The sequence below is a fragment of the Spea bombifrons genome, chromosome 9 (genome assembly GCF_027358695.1).
Source record: "Spea bombifrons isolate aSpeBom1 chromosome 9, aSpeBom1.2.pri, whole genome shotgun sequence".
In the NCBI taxonomy this organism is placed as follows: Eukaryota; Metazoa; Chordata; class Amphibia; order Anura; family Pelobatidae; genus Spea; species Spea bombifrons.
In genome coordinates this window covers 39643981-39662891 of record NC_071095.1, presented here as the reverse complement: position 1 = coordinate 39662891, position 18911 = coordinate 39643981, and the positions used below count along the sequence as shown (strand labels likewise).

The window sequence follows — 18911 nt, the reverse complement described above, 5'->3', positions numbered from 1 at the left end:
TATATTAGCATTCAGTTGCAATGGGATTTTTGTATCTATATTCCAGTCACTTTTTTTTGGTTAGTAAATCAACCTTTTTTTTCTGGTTTAAATTCTTTTCTTAACTTCACTTCACTGAGAAACTATTGGAATCCAACTACATTTTCAATGCTGTCCTTGACTTAAGACGTGATTCATGGGATTCATGACCTGGAGTTCAAATATACAATTTCTAACTTGTTCCTTAGAGCGTGCAGATTTACAGTAGGGTTAAAAACTCGGAATGTTTCTTGGAAGGCCCTTCGTAATTAAATTGGTTATAGCGTTGGTCAGCACTTTATGGGACTGATGCAGATAGTGTGTCTTTCTGCAGAATCCAGAACACTCTGATCATGTGTCTAAAGTCACCTAATTAGGAAAAAATCTAATAATTGTTAATGGCAGGTACCAAGAAATTGTGTAGCTTCAGGGTTTGACGTGTTCACCTCTGTGTTATTAATATCCACTTGCAAACTCATCTTCTATTATTCTATTTATATTTAAGTGCCATAATAGATTTCTAATCTTTAAGTCTACATGTTTTTGCTTTTCTGTCAGACCAATGAACAGATGGATTATGGGGCACTATATACAGTGCTTTCAAAGTATTTGCTCCCTATTTGATTTCTACTAAATAGACTAATTTTAACATTAGACAAAGATAACACAAGTAAATGCAGTTTTTTAAATGATTTTGTGTATCAAAGGGAAAAAAAGTTATCAAACCCTATCTGGCCATGTGTGGAAAAAAGTAATTGTCCCCAACCAATTAACCAAATTTAATTGATGGATGGGTTCAGTTTCACTATACATACCCAGGTGTGATTACTGCCAGCCCTGTTGAATCTAAACATCAAGTAAAGTTGGCTAAATGGTCTCAAAGAGCAGCACATGATGCAGTGGTCTAAACAGATGAAAAACAGTCATTGACGTATATCAATCTGGAAAGGGTAATAGAGCCATTTCTAATGTTTTGGAGCCATTATCTACAAATGAAGAAACCTTGAAACAGTGGTGGACCTTTCGGAGTTGCCGGCCTACCAAAATTCTTGCAATATCGCATCAGCGACTTGCCCAGTAGGTCACAAAAGAACCCAGACTAAAATGTAAAGAACTGTGGGTATCACTTGCCGTAGTTAAGATCAGTGTTTGTGATTCCGCAATATGGAAATGGCGTCCATGGGAATGTTGCACCGCTGCTGGCCAAAAAAACACAAAGACTCATCTCAAATTTGCCAAAAAAAATCTTTATGACCTACAAGACATGAAGTGAAACTTTTTGGGCATAAAGCTAACACAGCATTCCACAATAAGAACATCACATTCAAACACCATGGTGGTAGTGTGATGATCTGGGGCTATTTTGCTGCTTCAGGACTTGGGCATCTTGCCATAGTTGATCAAACCATAAATTCTGTTCTGTCTACCAGGAAATCCTGAAGGAGAACATCCAGCCATCAGTTTGTGACATAAAGCTCAACGCATTGGGGTTACGCAGCAGAATAATGATGCATTTTGTGTTTACTCACATTGTCTTTGTCTAATATTAAAATTATTTGGATTTGAAACATTTTAAATGACAAATAAGCAAAAACAGAAGAAATCGGGAACAGGCAAATCCTTTTTCACAGCACTGTATGCCCTGAGCACACTTTAATTGTCAGAGAATCTTTGTGCCTTACTAGAAACTCTGATTATATGTCGGAGCTCACAATTTAATTGACCATTTCTCTCTCATTTTCATCCGATCAGCCGTCTGTTCTCCAGCTCAGCCGACGCCAAATACCCAGATACTGTGGCCATGACCTTCGACCATAACAGTCAGTGGTTATCCTGCGTGTACAATGATCATAGTCTCTATGTTTGGGACGTCAAAGACCTGAAGAAAGTGGGGAAGGTTTACTCGGCGCTATACCATTCTTCATGTGTGTGGAGTATTGAGGTATGATCTGTATTCTAGCCTATACCAAATGGCATTTTTCCCAGCCCTTTGCATCCGTGTTAATTAACCTACATATTCTTCTTCATTGTCCTCCTATATACTTGGACTTTTTTTTTTTTTTTTTTACTTCTATTGAAGAAAAACCAAATACATGCCCCGATCTGCCAAGGTTGACTGTTTGTGGTTGAAATTGTGTAATATTAAACATATCAGATTAAATGCTGGTGGTAGTTGTTGCACACTTTATGGGTGGATGGCTTTAGAGGAAAGACCAAATGTGCATCACAGTTGAAGATGAGCATAATAATTATTATTGAAGTTATTTTTCTATGTCCAATGACTTTTGACTCTAAACCACATCTTTCCCTTCAGGTTTATCCAGAAGTGAAGGACAGTAACCAGGCATGCCTTCCTCCCAACTCTTTCATTACGTGCTCCTCTGATAGTACAATTCGACTCTGGAACTTGGAGACCTCTAACATTCATGGCACGGCCCTGCATCGAAACATCCTGAGCAGTGTGAGTTACATATCATATCTACCTTCTTCTGGTGGATATATTTTAACTTGATTTATATTTTTTATATAATATTTAATATTGAAGGGTTGAGTATAGCTTTAAAATACATATTATTGCTAATATTAATACTTGAATACTGGCAAAAAATGGTACTGCAAATAAGAGGGGTTGGGAAACAAGACAGCTTCTGTTTGGAAGCATTTTTTTGTATTTTTTTTTTAATATAATCATGTTCGTAAATTGTCTGGATTATATATGTTAAAGTATTAATTTTCCTACAAATCCATGGTTAACTAGGACCTGATGAAGATAATCCTGATTGATAGTAACACTCAAGCGTTGTTGGATGCGGACTACAACTCAGCTGGACTGGGTGACAAAGGGGATCCTCAGATCCTGGACACAAAGGTTGGCATTCGCTCCGTGTGCGTTAGCCCGAGTGGGCAGCATCTGGCATCCGGAGACAGAACGGGCACGCTCAGGTAATGGCACAGGATAAGTGAATGTGGAGGACTTTTTTGGGGGAAGGGTTTCATTTGACTTATTTGCCCCTTTGAATTGCAGAGTGCATGAGCTGAAGACCTTGGCAGAGGTGCTGAAAGTGGATGCTCACGACTCAGAGGTCCTTTGTCTGGAGTACTCCAAGCCTGGCACCGGTAAGTAACTGGGGAGAAAAAATGTTCAGTATGAATGGCACTGCTCACAAGCCAAAAGCACAGATCTGCTGAAACCATAGGCAAAGACTTTTTAATTGAAGTCACATTTACAGCTGTCAAAAAGTTTAATTTTAGAGATAATTCCTAAGCCTGACAGCAGTCCTTTCCTTGCACCTGCTCCAGCACTGACCATGTAAAAATCCCTTTCTCCTTTTCTTTCAGGGCTGAATCTCTTGGCCTCTGCCAGCCGTGATAGACTCATTCATGTATTTGATGCATCAAAGGAGTATAGCCTTCGGCAGACGTTGGATGACCACTCATCTTCCATCACTGCTGTGAAGTTTGCTGGTAAGTGCCATAGATGCCTCCTGGGCTTTGATAATTTGCATGTCATGCCGTTTTGACGCTGATACACAGAAGAAAAGTCTTAGCAAGCAAACTTCAGTCTAAATGAATGTTTTTTTTCCCCTCTAAGTACTATCCTGCTGATACTGTGCATATACAGAAATTATATATATATATATATATATATATATATATATATATATATATATATATATATATATATATATATATATATATATATATATATATATATATATATATATATATATATATGAAATGCTTTTGACTTGATAAAGGGAGGACTCCCGAAAGCTCGTCTATTATTTTAAATACTGTTAGTCCAATAAAAAAGGTATTACAAGATTCTGCAACATTCTGTTTTTTGCATTAGTGTATGTGTGTGTATATATATATATATATATATATATATATATATATATATATATATATATATATATATATATATATATATATATATATACACACACACATGTGATAGCAAGACTTTCTAAGTACAACTTTTTAATACATGATTTTTACTTTTACTAGCAAATGATGGAAAGGTGCGCATGATCAGCTGTGGGGCAGATAAAAGCATCTACTTTCGCACTGCAGACCAAGTAGGTGGATCCAAATTACAAAAGCATAAAATGTGAAAACAGTAAACATGTAAAAAAAATTTGTATTAAAAAAATATTTGTGACCCCTCTCAGGCAGGTGAAGGCAATGTCCATTTCACGCGGACGCACCACATTGTGCGTAAAACCACCCTGTACGATATGGATGTGGATCCGAGCATGAAGTATGCAGCTATTGGTTGCCAAGATCGCAATATCCGGTATGCTTCTGCTTTGTGTTTAGTTGCAGCACTTTTCTAATCTTATATTAACCTTTATTCACTAAAGGTGAGTTTTTACAGGAGAATTGTTAATGACTTGTGTTCCTTACATGAAGAGCCATTGTTGGTGAATATATCTGCCAGAATGACCGAGGTGGCCCTCCATAATACATTAAGTCATGTGACTTTCCAGAAATCTCACTGGTATAAATATGCTTGATACAGGGCAATCCAAGCTATTCCTGGAGCAGAAGATCACCAAGTACTTATAAAGTGTGAACTTACTGATAAACAAAGCAAGCATATTTGTGAGAATCCACTGACGTGTGGGTGCCTGTTTAGTTATGTAACGGAGCTGATATGTGTGAAATACAATATTACCGTATTTGCTCGATTATAAGACGACCCTGATTATAAGACGACCCCCCAAAATCTGAATATTAACTTAGGAAAAAAAGAAAAAGCCTGAATATAAGACGACCCCAAAGGAAAAAAGTTTTACCAGTAAATGTTAATTCATGTAAACTATTTTTTTTAATAAAAGCTATGATTGAGAAAAATATTTTTTTTGTTTTTATTTCTTGTATTTTCCAACCTGTCCCCCAGTTACGCACATCTGCCCCCAGGCTTGCCACTCCAATATGGCACTATGGCCCATGATATGCCTTTTAACCCTCTATATGCCACTGTGCCCCATGGTATGCCTTTTGATCCCCTATGTGCCACTCTGCCTCTAGAAATGCCTTATACCCCTATATCCCATTCTGGCATTTAGGGGGTTAAAATGCATATTATGGGGCAGAGTGGCATATAGAGAGGTATAAGGCATTTCAGGAGGCAGAGTGCTCTATTAAATGCCCCCTTAACGCCACTCCAGAAATGCCCTATGTCCCCATTTAACACACACACACACCCTATACCCCCATTTAACTAACACACACACACTCTCTCTCTCCCCCCCTCTCTCACCCCCCTTCCCCCTCTCTTACCGGTGCTTCCAGCCGGGGCAGCGGGTTGACGTCGCCTTCCGCTGCAGCCGGAAGGAAGTGGAGTTGGCAGCGGGGGTTTGTATGCGTCCGTCGCGTATACTTTCCCCGGCTGTCAGAGATCAGAGTTCCCCGCACCGGTGCGGGGAACTCTGATCTCTGACAGTCGGGGAAGGTCTACGCGACGGACGCAGACAACCCCCGCTGCTAGCCACACCTCCTTCCTGCTGCAGCGGACGTTGTCTACGAGGATCGCGTAGACGTCAACCCGCTGCCCCGGCAATACAGCAGGAAGCACCGGTAAGTGTGTGTATGATGGAGGGGGGGACAGGTGGATCCAGGTCCCCTGCAGCGGTGCGGGGGATCTGGATCTTAGTCTCCTAATCAGACCTCTATTTGAGGTCTCATTAAAAGACGACCCCGATTAGAAGACGAGGGGTATTTTTCAGAGCATTTGCTCTGAAAAAAACCTCGTCTTATAATCGAGCAAATACGGTATTTTATGGGGACATTTCTTCTATTGCAGTATTCTTTTTTTTCTTTTGAATTATTGGCTGCATGACACGTAAACTGCGTCTGAGCATTAAGTAGTTTGCAGAATAACTTGAACAGTGTCATTGGTTCCCCTTTGCTTAATAATTTATTATTTATTAAGGAAAAGCTAGGAAACCCTGACAAGTGTTTGTTTATTTTCAGAATATTTAACATCAGCAGTGGAAAGCAGAAAAAGCTCTACAAAGGATCACAGAGTGAGGATGGAACCCTCATTAAAGTAAGTTAATTGATCTTCTTTGAACATTTACTCATGTCTAAAGGGCAAATACGGATAGGTGCAGTGGGTCTATTTGCCTCCTCTGCCCTTAACTGGGATGAAGGTGGGCAACGGCCCTATTTGATCAGGTACTGTGGTGCACCACAATGGACCAAATGCAGAGGTTAGAGATCTCTAGGTCTACACCTAGCCAGCACAGCTTCCAAAACGTACTTTACCCTGGCACTTCACTGGGATACATTGTCCTATAGAGCACCCAGCAAAGAGGACAGCAGCACCAGAAGTAAGAGGTGATGAGCAGCTTTGGAGCTGCCCTGGATCAAGCTTTAGGTAGTAGGTGTTGCCTTGTATTGAAACGTACCATGGACCTCAAACCAACACCCAACATTGTGATCTGACATTTTCTTTCCAGCCTTTTACTGGAATCAAATTGTCGGCTTTCTGCACACAGCAATATGTTTCTTGTGAGTAGCTGCATGCAGTTGGCTGCTGCTTCAGTGATTTAAATGAGATTGGAACTGAGCATATCCAAACATTTATGAATGATTTAGGAAAATGCTTTGCAGTCCATGCAAAATGGAATCCCAACATGCATTAAAAATGAAAATCCAGTTTGGGTTACTAGCGGTTTCTTTTGATGAATGTTAGTCGTAGTGTAGTTTTTGTTTTGTTTCTTGGATTGAAAGTGCAGATCAGCACAGCTAACTGCTGGTGCCAGACTGCAGAGTCGGCACAAAACCCGTGTCCTGTGCTGGAGTGAGTCGCAGCAGTGACGATTACTGGGTGGCAAGTATGCTGTCGTGCACATATAAAGAATTATTAAGACACAGAGCCCTAAGGGTTAATCTCTTTATTTGCAAAAAACAAATTGAATTTAATTCTTCGCATATCTCTTGTGTGATCATGATCCTGGTACGTGTGTAAGGATATAAACACCTACTTGTGATCTATGTGACATTGTCCCAGGACGGCGTTTGGTCGGTTGATGAGCTCTGCTTTATGCCGTATTCAATATGCTGTGTGCTCTTTCCGCAGGTTCAGTCTGATCCATCGGGACTTTTTATCGCCACAAGCTCTTCAGACAAGAATCTTTCTATCTTTGACTTTTACTCTGGAGAGTGTGTTGCCACCATGTATGGACATTCAGGTACCCCTGCCTTCTATGGCTTTGGTATAATGCCAATAATGTCCCGTGTTAAAATGCACTTTTATATACGTTCGTATTTTGGGGTCTCATGGATGTTGTAAACCAATGACAATTCATTAAATATACATTTATCCAATAGAAGCTGTACTTCCCAATTTTTTTCTTCCTCCCCAAGCTCTTGAGACCTCAGAGGCCTCTTCAGATGGAATATTTCCATTTTCTCTTGAATCGATAAGGCTGGAGCTGCCATTCTTCACCTAGAGGGCTAAGAAAGTAACTATTTAATCAGAAATGTAGCTAGAGACATTTTAATAAATGCAGGCATGCTGTATTTTAATTGCAGTGGAGAATTCCTATATGCCTTGGTCCTCATAGGTACCTGTAGATATTTTAGCCTCACAGGCCTTTGTCCTCCACTTTTATGCAAGTTTTTTTCACCCACGGGGGCTAGTATCAGGCACTTTTGGAAACTACCGCTGTTGTCCTGTTGCGGGCAGTTCAGCCTCTATACATAATCCCGCTCCAGAGGTACAGCCTCATCGTTTACCATTGTTTTACTAAATATAACAGCACAATCAGTTTTATTAAAACAAAACCAATGTAAATTTTTTTGTTTTGTTTTTTGTTTTAGAAATTGTAACAGGAATGAAGTTTACGAATGACTGCAAATACCTTATTTCTGTATCCGGAGATAGGTGAGGTTCCATATCTTGTTGCTGTGGCTCATTGTACGCTATATGAACAAAAGTATATGCGGACACCTGACCGTCACGCCTATACGGCTTGTTGGGCGTCCATTCCAAAACCATGGGTATTAAGTATGGAGTTGCCTCCTTCCTTCTGGGAAGGCTTTGCACAAGATTTTGGAGAGTTTCTGTAGGAAGCACACCAAACCCATCCAGCCATGTCTTTATGGGCCTTGCTTTGAGCACTGGGACACAGTCATGCTGGAATAGAAAAGGGGCGCCACAAAATACACTTTTATGGATGTGCTTTATCTCGCTCCAGCCTGCGTTATTAGTCGATCAGTGGCGTTATATCCACCCCTTGGTGTGTAGGGGTTGTACATAACCCTGAATAATCAGATTCATTTAATACTAGAATTTAAAGAGCCTATTCCCTTATAGTGCCACCCTGGCATGTATGTTATTTAAAGGGCTCTGCTAAATGTAAATGCCCCGGTAACTTTTTTTGTTTAGAAAATCATCCCTGGTGGCTACAAATGAGAAGAAAAGTTTTGTGTGTAATATATCTTTTGTGCTCAATGTGTGATCCCTCTGTAGACAAACTAAGGTGGTGCTTTTTTCCTTCATGGTTTTCCAGTTGCGTGTTCATCTGGCGTCTGAGCTCGGAGATGACGATCCGCATGCGCCAAAGACTGGCTGAAATGAGACAACGGGGGAATGAGGCTGAAAAGTGCACACCTCACAAGACCACAAATGCAAGGTATCGTTTTCATTCCAAAATAGATTGTATTGCAATATTTTACCTAATGCTTATATTCACTGCATACAAGGAAGGGACAACGTATTAATTTTTTGTATAAAAAAAACCCCAAAACTTAAAAGGGCACAGAGTACAAAATATTTGCAAACCTACAAGGTAGGTAAAGGTATAAACTCTGATATTCTCCAAGGATACGTTCCTCGGCAGGCATGTACTTCACTATGGAATCATAACTTTATTTATGTTTTGAAGTTGACCTATTTGTGGTCTTTATGGTCTACAGGAGAGAAACGATAGCTGTGATGTCTTCAGCACCTGCGCTGTCATCAGACAGTGACAAAGAAGGAGTCGATGACCTGAGTGATGAGGAAATGACAGGCAAGTCTTTATTCCCCTCCTGAATATTTAGGCTAAACTTGTTTTCATATTCCAAACTGTAGTTTTCTGAGTGCAGTTTCACTGGACACCTTAAAATCCCGTATATCAACCTCTTTCATTGCCGTTAGGTTCCGGTAAAGCCTCTGATGAATCCAAGTCTTTTGTGAGAAGTCTGTCCTACTGGGAGATGAAGAGGGTGAGTTTTGTACTGATAGGGATAGCATTGAATCTGTATATTCCATCATTTTCCTGGCATGTCTAAACTTAAAAAATATTTTTTGCTAACTTTTTCCCTCCCACTTCAAAAGTTTTTCTTAAGTATTTTTTCTTGTGTGTGTGTGTGTGTGTGTAGGCTAGACAAAAACATACTAAGAAAATAGAAATATGAACAATCAGAAGGGGAGGACATCAGAAGTTGATGCTGCAAACCAAATGAGCCTATAATAACCTGTATTTTAGATAAATTCAGTATTGGTATTTTTAGAATTAGTTTCTGTATAATATTTGGTTAGTTCTGTGTTGGCGGTGCTCCTCTTTTTTAGATTTATATTATTACTATTTTTCTATCACAGGAAGGGGAAATCTCCAGTTCTCAGCGCTCAGACTCCCTTGGAAAAGTCCCTCGACAGCGGAACCGCTGGTCCCAGCCTGTTGGCAATATAGACATGACCGTGAAGTCCATGCTTGATCTGCGCCAGCTGGATAGCTTCTCCTCCTCTGATGACCTGCTTGGACTGCACCCTGAAGAGGAACAGCCACCAAAGTTTCTTGAGCGGAACATGCAGAATAGTAATGTGAGTAGGTGGCCATATCTTTTCAACTGGGCAAGTCATAGGCAAGATGTTGTGGTAGCTTTATCTTTAAATCTATATTTATAGGGTTGTTGTGTGAATGATTCCTTTTTCTTATTGCTTTGTTACAGAGACCGCAGCCCATGGGCACCGCATCGCGTCCCAGGGTTATCAGACTGATGTCCTGTGAAGAGGGTGTTTTCAAGCAGGGACCGGAAACACCAGAGGGGAAGCCGTGCATCTTCTACCCGCAGACTGAACAGACTCTGGATTCGTGCAGGTAACCGTAACTTCAGCCAATCTGTTCATTAAAACGATTATCGAGACAACATGAAACAATTCTTGGGCAATATAGATCAACCAGCAGAAACAGTTCAGTGATTTTCCAACCATGTCTTTGCCCCAGAAATCATCTTAATAAATATGGCCAGAGCACTAAGTGGCCAAGGGAATGCTCCATATGATCATTCTATGTTCAACCATTGCTTGAAAAGCCAAACCCAGTGAACTTCTCTCATAACAAGAGCTTGGTTGGCCCTGTATAATGCATAGCTAAATATGATTTCTTAAGCCTAAATTCTACTGGACATGCTCAGGTTTTGTTGCGGGAAATACTTGCGATGTGACATACTTGCCTCCGGCCAGTACCAGCAATATCTTAGCTAGTGCAGCAGGTGGAAAGAATCATCTGACCACAGAGGAGAAGGGCAGCTGTGGGGCTGCAGCTTCTTTTTCAAGACTGTATATTGAGTACTTATGTTTTTTTAGTAGCGGTGTTGGGAATTTATTCTGCAGGTCAATCTGCTGATACAATCATATTGCAATTTGTCAAAGTAAGGAGGGCTTTGTGCAAAACATTAGTCTTGAACTGGACACCAGCAGAACTGATGTGCTGAGTTCTTGCTGTCAAGCCCTACCTTGATGTTATGTTTATTCAGTCCATATAATTGCCATAGTTTTTAGCATCATTATGTAAAAACAATGTCTTATCGTATGCTTCACAGTGAATTTGAGGTGAAAGGCTGTTACAACAGTGACAGTGTATGCCAAGAAAAGCACAGCCCTGACAGCGCATGTTCTTTGGATTACAGCAGCCGTCTTTCCAGCCCGGAGCATCCAAACGAAGGTTAGAAAGTGCCATGGGTATGATTACACATTGTGTAGTATCAAAGACTTGCAGTACTCTGCAGCAGCCTCATGCATATATCTCATGTTTGTTGTATATATTTATGGTGTCTAAATGGGGAGATTAGACAAAAACTAATACATTTTGAAAAACCAAAATGTGTTAATACATATGTAATGATTGGTTCATCATGGCACCTTGACTTAGTTTTTCAAATAAACCCCTATGTCCTGGGGGTTTTCATAACCAAAGGACCAAAATGTTTTTTTTTGTCAAACCATGATTTCCTGTTCCCATATTTGATGAACCGAACAAATTATAGACCATTTTGTTCAGGAAAAGTATGGCCTTCTTTTAAAATAATAAAAATACATAAAACATTTTTTGCAGTTTTCCTTTGTCTTCTATACTGTAGGAACAAAAGCTGAACAGTGACCTAATTTGTACTCATACCCCACATGCTTCAAAGGGCCAAATCCCTTAAATTGATGATATTAAAATATGTAATATGGGGTAATATGTAAAATATTACCCCATATTACATTTTTTAATACTATCAATTTAAGGGATTTAAAAATAAAAATATTTTACTTGTAATGGAAGGGCTAAGGAGCACTTTTTTCAAAATGTATTTATTTTTTCAATTTGAAATCGGCCAGAAGGGGGACCAAAGTAGAGGACTGCATTGGGAGGCGGGTCCCGCGGGACCTGCCAAAAAACTTGCGGGCGCGGGCGGTCTTTCTGGGGCTGCGGGTGGGAGCGGGCGGTCAGGCACTGTACCTGCGGGTCCCGGTAATCCCGCGCAGTCCCGCAAGGATGCCTTCTCGCTGCTCCATTACAGTGTCTCCTATCTTGCTCCGCCCATGAACAAGGCAGAGTCACGTGATGTGACGTCACTTCCTGTGACTCCGCCTTGTTCTTGGGCGGAGCAAGAGAAGAGACGCTGTGAGGGAACAGCTCGAGGGCAGCCTTGCGGGACTGTGCGGGAAATCAGGTAAGGAGGCCGGCGTGATTGGCCACAAATGTGGTGGGAGCGGGCGGGATTGGCCACAAATGTGGCAGGAGCGGGCGGGAGCGGAACACCCACATTGCGGGAGCGGGATTCAAAACAGCGGGAGCGGGACAGTTCTTTTGTTTTTAATTTTCGCATAATTTTTCTTCATACATGTTATACATATAATACTGCACCGTGTGAACACGTCCCTTAGGTTTTCCATACAATGCAAAGTCTGAAAACACCAATTCATACTTTTAGATGTTGTTGAAAACTCAGACCTAGCTTCAGAGTTCAGAGCGCACACGTTTACATATGGTATCGTAGTCTGGACTTATTTTCTCGATTAAATTATCAAATGTTTTTATACAGTGGCTGGGTTCCCTAGCAGAGAATGTCTCATCTGCACAATGACAAATGTATTCTAATAGTCTTTCACCTTTTTGTTTTTGTAGAAGACCTATCCCAAAATCTAAATCTTCCCAGTATATATAAGTTTCTTAACCTCTGCATCTGATCTTAGATTCGGAAAGTACGGAGCCCCTGAGCGTAGATGGAAACTCCTCGGATATGGAAGAGCAGGCTGAGGTGTTTGATCCACATGGCCTGGTGTTGGAGGGGGATGTTCCACTTACACCGGATCAGGAGACGTTTCTCAAGCAGCACTTTGGGACTCTTTCTACTGCCAGTGGCTTAGGTGCGTACCATCAGCTCTGGGTCTTCTTTTTTTTATTTTCTTCATAAAGCGGTGCTAATTAATATGATGAAAACAAGTTGATTCTTAATGTAATGGCGCACGTAACGTTTCAGGAAATAATCGCTAATGTCGGCGAGTGGGGACTGGCAGTTTTCTCTCTTCTCGTCAGGTGAAATTGTGAGGTTTAAACATATAAATAGATTATCACTGTTCACTCGGCTCTCCTTACCGCCAGCATCCCCAAATAACTAAACTATTGGAGAAAGCATCATGCAGGTGAACAGACTCAAAGCAAAGTATTTGAGGTCTGAGATGAAGCAGCTCAACATTACCTTTTGGGCTCCTTTTTCTGATTTTCGAGCTCTCATCAAAGTCACGCCATATGTAAAGAACCTTGTTATTGCCCTTAGCTACTTGTTTAAGTCTGTAAACTCTGCCCCCAGCCCCACAGTAATGTCACAGCAATACCTGCCACATTCTCAGAGTATCTGTACATACCTGAGATCGCTTTATGAGCAGCTCATGTATACCTTAATACACAATGAGCCACTGTGTTACCTTTCACGTGCACGTTCGGCCCTAGAAAAAAACAATTGTGTAGTCAACCACAGAACCCCTTATGTGAAAATAGGAGATTTTTTGAAGAGCTTCTTTCCCTTGTTATATGTCTAGAACTGTGTACACTTGAACATTATCAGTTATTAGAATATTGTTTGGATCTGATCTGTATTAAGGCTTGAAGCAGATATTTGTTTTATAGAATTATATATTCTATGTCCACAGATGAACCGGTTCCGACCACGGAACACAATGACTCTGCCAGTATCTCGTCCCGCTTCCTAGCCATGGCTCAGGCGCTGCCTGCCAGGTATGTATTTTGTTTTTGTGGGGTGTTAGGTACAGATTGGGATAAAAGGCCACAATGTTTTATGACCTATTAGCCCACACCCTTGAGGTTAAAGCCAAAGTTTGCCTTGTTTTTTGCTTTTTTCCCTTAAGGATTTTGGCTCAGATTTTGTTTGCTGGTTCCACACTGGAATTTTAAAGTGAGATTACATGGAACTGAACAATTGAAGTATTTGATTCCAACGTTTTATACCTAGCCTAAAATTAACCTTTTTGCTAGTTATTACCTAGTTTGACCTTATGAGACTTCATACATTATCATGGTGGTCAGTTATAGTTAAATGGGTCAGAGGCTGTTCTATTTGATTCCGGCAACAAAACACTTGTTTAAACTGATGAAGCTCATCTGAAGTTTATTTGAATCAAGTATGTTCTGGGATTTATTAAGCGTAATGTGATAGACTTGTGTGTGTTCTTCACTCACTGGTTACCTTCTTCGTTAGTCACAGAAACAGCAGTCCATCCTGGAACATTGCAATGTCTGATCATGTAATGTGTCCAGAGACCGTTAATCAGTCCTCGGTGATGGATGCAACTCCAGCCAGCAGAGCCGAAACTCAACTATGTCCTCCAGATGTAAAGAATGAGGAAGAGAGCAGCAATCAAATTCCTGCCCAATGCCAGAAAAAAAAGAAACAACCCAACGAAAATGGCAAGCTAGTCAGATCTGGACCTTTCTTTTCCCAAACGCTGTCATACATACGAAAAACCCAATCAGTCCATGACCTTGTCTATGAAGGTTTGTACAAGAGTAACTTCAAGATACTCGGGCTGTCAGTTTTTTATCACGTGCACAAAACATAATCTTCCTGATTTCTGCACTAGTTATAAAGCACCTGAATGATTTAAACAGATACTGCAGCTGTTCAAGAAGAAGAAGATATTATGACTTAACTGGCCTTTCTGGCCTGCTAAGCTTCTATCACATAAAAACAGCACTTTAAAAATATTTTTCATTTTCAATGACCACCTATCTGTGCCTGGTTTTGTGTGACATATGTTCCCAGGGAAAATATACATTTTAGGAAGGGTTATAAAGTATATGTAATGCAAATTCACACCTTAGCTGCAGAATCATTCAACAAAACGCTAAATCAATCCATTGGCAAATTTCTGCCCCATGTAAAAGTATATATGGGTTACAGTGTAGTTTAAATATTTGGCACAAAGGACCTGTCTGAAACCAGTATGTGGTCAGAAAATTGTCAGATTATCAAATGTCAAGGAATAATATAAAATAAGTTACCAAGGAACAGATAAATCTAATAGCATTTGCTAGTGACATCAGAAGAGTAACTGTAGAACATTTAACTCACGGGGCTGCAGAGATCCCCTGGGTTAATTATATTAATTTTCTTCTATTCCTAATCCAAAATATATTTTGCTGTTATTTTGGCAAGTTTTTTTCTGTGCCGTTTCCTGCCCTTTCCAGCACAATAGTAGGTTAACACTGTAAGGTGATGGCATTAAGCTGTATGTCTTTTAATTGCTCTGTATTGGCTATTTTTAGGTGATAAGACCTCAACCAACTTGTTTCCTGTCAAGCTACGCCCACAAACTCAGACAGCATCTGAAAAGGAGCAGAAGGCCAATCACCGTCGTACCTTGCCAGCCGTCCCAAGCAAAATGGAATATGGTCAGTCTGGCTTATTCAATGCAAAGGAAAATAAAACTCCTAAAGGCAGGTCCTATATGAACCCAACAACCAGCTTCATTGCCAAAATATCACGGAGTGTGTCTGTGGGTGAAAATTTAAATCTAGGAGATACACAGGAACCTTCCATACCTACTGATGGAAAGAGCAGCTTCATCGAACAAGAAGTGGGACCTATTGCCAGCTTTGTGGAGAGTGAAAAGAACTGTCAAACCACAAAGGAAAACTTTGTTGCAAAACCTCATCTGCAGTCTGCTGCACACTGTTCTCCAAAAACATTTCAGACCAAGAATCGGGCACATCTGACTTTAGACATAGCAAAACCATTACCCGATCGCCCTTTATTTTCCTTTGGTAAAAACAGAGGCTCCTCTGAAGTGGAATCCCTAAAATCACCAGCAGGTAGTTGGAAATCCAAACCCTCCTCCCCAGACTTGGCTTTCAAGATTACTAGTCCTGACTCCATTGAAGTAGAAAAGAGTAGTCCAGTAGAGAGCTCCAAGAAGGGCAATGAAGGAGAGACTATTGCAATCAACTCAAAACTCAATGAAGCTGAAGAAAAAGGGAGCTTTGTTTCAGAAAACCTTACACCATGTCATAGAGGTAGAGCAGCAACTATTGGCCACACTCCAGATTACCATCCAGGACTTTGCCCTGTAGAGCCCCTCAGACCAAGGTCTCCCTCTCTCGGTGCAGCACCAGCATTGGACTCAGGTGGGCATAGAGGTCCACCTTTGGTGGTATCTCCCTGTATGTCTCAAATCTGTACGAGTCCCTTCAATATTCCATCTCCTCTTTCTCCATCCAGTCTATGGCCTGTCTTATCTTCTCCATGCCTATCTTGTTTCATAAGCCATCCACAAAATGGTGAGGCATTTGTTTCTTCTCTTTTCTTTCCTTTAGCTTTCTGTTGTATACTTTCACTGATCAAATTGAGATATATATATATATATATATATATATATATATATATTTTTTTTTTTTTTTTTATTTCCTTCAAGTGACTATTTTTGAATTTTTTTGTAATTTTTATAAGTCATTTAAAAATAGTGTGGGATTCATGTAAATATTCATATGGATCACGGTCAATGAGATGTATAGTCTAGTCTCAATCCTCCATATCAACATGGTGACTCAACTAATGAAAAAGTTGTGGATTACTGCACCACTTTTAAAGAAATTGTTTTAATTATATGAATGATTTAATTGTGAAAAATGTTTAACCCCTTAAGGACAATGGGCGGTCCCTAAACCCATTGAAAACAATGCATTTTGAGCCCGTACATGTACGGGCTTTGTCATTAAGGGGTTAATATACTAGTTTTGCAGGAATTGTATGACGTTTTGCTTGTATATAATTGCGTGGAAGTAAATACACTAATATGTTCCAAGTAGACCTGTAACATTGCCAGTTTTTAAATTTAACATCCTCTGCCTGTCCTAAACCATCTTAAGAAACTTTGTTGATGAAAATGGAATCAATCTGTGCTTACAAGTGACCAAAAGGATCTGGATTTATAACAACTATTAAACTACACCATCAGATAACTTTGTATTTGGGTCCAAACCATGGGGTTTATTCACTAAATGGAGAGTTGGCAGGCCTGGCCATGGGCTAGCTCTCTGTGCCTTCCTCTTACATTGGTGATCTTTCTGTGACTAGTGGAAATCTATAATGTGCAGATGTATGCTAGATACATCCTGTTGGACTCCCGACACATGTTTAAGACGCTGGGGCAGTTTTTTGTATCCTCGGTTTCTCTGCTCAGATGTCAACTCTCTCCTTCGTGAATAGACATCATTGGTAATTCAGACTTTTAGTAACTAATGGTTTTGTATTTCAGCAGCGCCGGTCAGCATTGAACAATGTGAGATGATCACATCGGAGTTGCAGGACAGTCTCCGCAAGGCAATGAGTTTATACAGAAAGGTACAGGATCCAGCCTCCCGAATACTCCTGAATACCTCCTTACTACCTACTTGCAACTGCTAGATTGGGTGAAAGAAAATCAGTTTTGGTTAACTGAGCCTATGGTATTCCTATCAATGTAGAATAACATGTTAATCTCGCAGGGAAATCTTCTGTTCTGAAGCTGTGTATTTATATAGAAGTTGCAAATAGTGTGTATCTCTGCATGCCTTCAGATTGTTGAATTTACTATACATTTTATTATCCTGTCTTCTGACAGGTGACCACAGCTTTCCAAGGAGCAAATTCAGACCATTGCAAAATTGCTGACCTTCTGACTGAAACATTTGGGATGGTGAAGAGGGAACTGGACTCCCTGAAAGATGGAGAGGGTGAGCCAGGCAATGGAGACGAGCCTCTGCCACTGGTGCAGGAAGAGTTCAAAGAAGTGGTAGAACATCCAGTAGACGGTGGTTCACCTGAGATATGTACAACTCCATGCCTTGGTGATGACAAGACTCTAGCTCTCCTACAGCAATACTCTGAACTCCTGCTACAAGCGGTGGAGAAAAGGATGGACAAGAAACTGTAATAAATTGCGCCGTCTATCTTTTGATGCAAATTGTGTATCGTGATCTATCGCTCCATGAGTTTTCATGAAGGGTGGTTTCCGTGAGGAGCCGTGAGAACCAAAAAGATTTTTTTTTTCTTTCTGAAGACTCTTTGAGACACCACAAAATGTTTTGTTTAGTGTTTGATATCCAAGACCAGCTTATCAGAGCTACAGCTCCGCCAATGCCATCCCTTCAAACCAGCACTTGTCTCCATAACTGGCCCCGTTTTGGTCAGGGCCCATTGTTCTGTTTCTGCTTTTTGTTACTCGCAGTTGCACAGAACTCTTAATGTTTTAACCCGTTGACAAAGCCTTTATATACAGTGTTTATATTTGTTATGTTGTGTTTTTAATTTATTGATGTGCTTCTAAGTGTTTTCTCCTTGTAACAGGTCATTTGCTCTCGTTTTGGACAATCCATCGGTTTATGAGCTGGCTGTTTTTATGACTTTTTTGCCTTGGTAGGCACTGCTAGGGAGTGCAGTGGCTGCTAATTTTACATTTAGGGAAGTGGTTTACATTGTTAGCAGTGCTGCTTTCAGTAGTTTGCGTATATATAATAATCTGTGGACTTTTTTTTTTTTTTTGGCAAAAGCAAATACTTTCTGTAGTCACTGCTATCTATCTTATAACATCTCAGTTGATCAAACCTTAAATGTTTGAAATACCAAGATAAATTAGCACGCAGACTTGCAAGTGCTGTGGGGTATCTTGGATCAAAACCATCTTTTGGACCTTTTTTTGTTTGATGTGCAAGTACGAGGTGAGACACCACCCCAAACAAGAGACATCTCTAATCCAGATCTAACTTTAGCACTTTTATATCCCTTCTGCCATCATATGTACATTTTCAATACACACAACCCCTGAAGCTTTAATGTGTGTGTGTGTGTGAGGTTTACCTTCCTAGTCGGTTGCCTGGGTCTAGTAACTTTTATTATTGGCTACATATTATGAGTTTTATTTTATCTATTTATCATTTATGAACATTTGGAGCATTTTAGATAACAAAAAGGATAGATTCCATTCATAAAGTAACATATTATTGGTTATGGCTCTTTGGATTTTTATTTTTTTTCCCTAAATAAACTTTTTGTCTATTAATACAGCGTAAGTAGAATGTACATGTATGTGAAGGCGGTAGAGTAAGTTGGTTTGTTTTAGGTTTTGAGAC

The 18911-nt window shown here is 40.2% G+C and overlaps 1 protein-coding gene across 2 annotated transcripts in view; it reads left to right on the top strand.

Annotated features, from left to right (window-relative positions):
• The window catches only part of MAPKBP1 (mitogen-activated protein kinase binding protein 1), a 59301-nt gene extending 41555 nt beyond the window's left edge, over window positions 1-17746 (top strand). Inside the window, exons 9-30 of one of the 2 annotated variants that reach the window (XM_053474681.1) lie at window positions 1771-1960; window positions 2333-2479; window positions 2777-2961; window positions 3044-3135; window positions 3358-3483; window positions 4030-4100; window positions 4194-4318; window positions 6001-6076; window positions 7112-7223; window positions 7855-7918; window positions 8547-8669; window positions 8953-9047; window positions 9176-9243; window positions 9620-9841; window positions 9970-10118; window positions 10843-10964; window positions 12482-12655; window positions 13439-13523; window positions 14011-14300; window positions 15072-15929; window positions 17060-17145; window positions 17405-17746. In XM_053474681.1, coding sequence (XP_053330656.1) covers window positions 1771-1960; window positions 2333-2479; window positions 2777-2961; window positions 3044-3135; window positions 3358-3483; window positions 4030-4100; window positions 4194-4318; window positions 6001-6076; window positions 7112-7223; window positions 7855-7918; window positions 8547-8669; window positions 8953-9047; window positions 9176-9243; window positions 9620-9841; window positions 9970-10118; window positions 10843-10964; window positions 12482-12655; window positions 13439-13523; window positions 14011-14300; window positions 15072-15929; window positions 17060-17145; window positions 17405-17716 — 3772 coding nt within the window. In that variant the 3' untranslated portion in view covers window positions 17717-17746. Of the gene's footprint in view, window positions 1-1770; window positions 1961-2332; window positions 2480-2776; window positions 2962-3043; window positions 3136-3357; window positions 3484-4029; window positions 4101-4193; window positions 4319-6000; window positions 6077-7111; window positions 7224-7854; window positions 7919-8546; window positions 8670-8952; window positions 9048-9175; window positions 9244-9619; window positions 9842-9969; window positions 10119-10842; window positions 10965-12481; window positions 12656-13438; window positions 13524-14004; window positions 14301-15071; window positions 15930-17059; window positions 17146-17404 lie in introns of both variants that reach the window. The other variant, XM_053474680.1, reaches the window with a different exon arrangement.
• Window positions 17747-18911: the final 1165 nt, after the last annotated feature.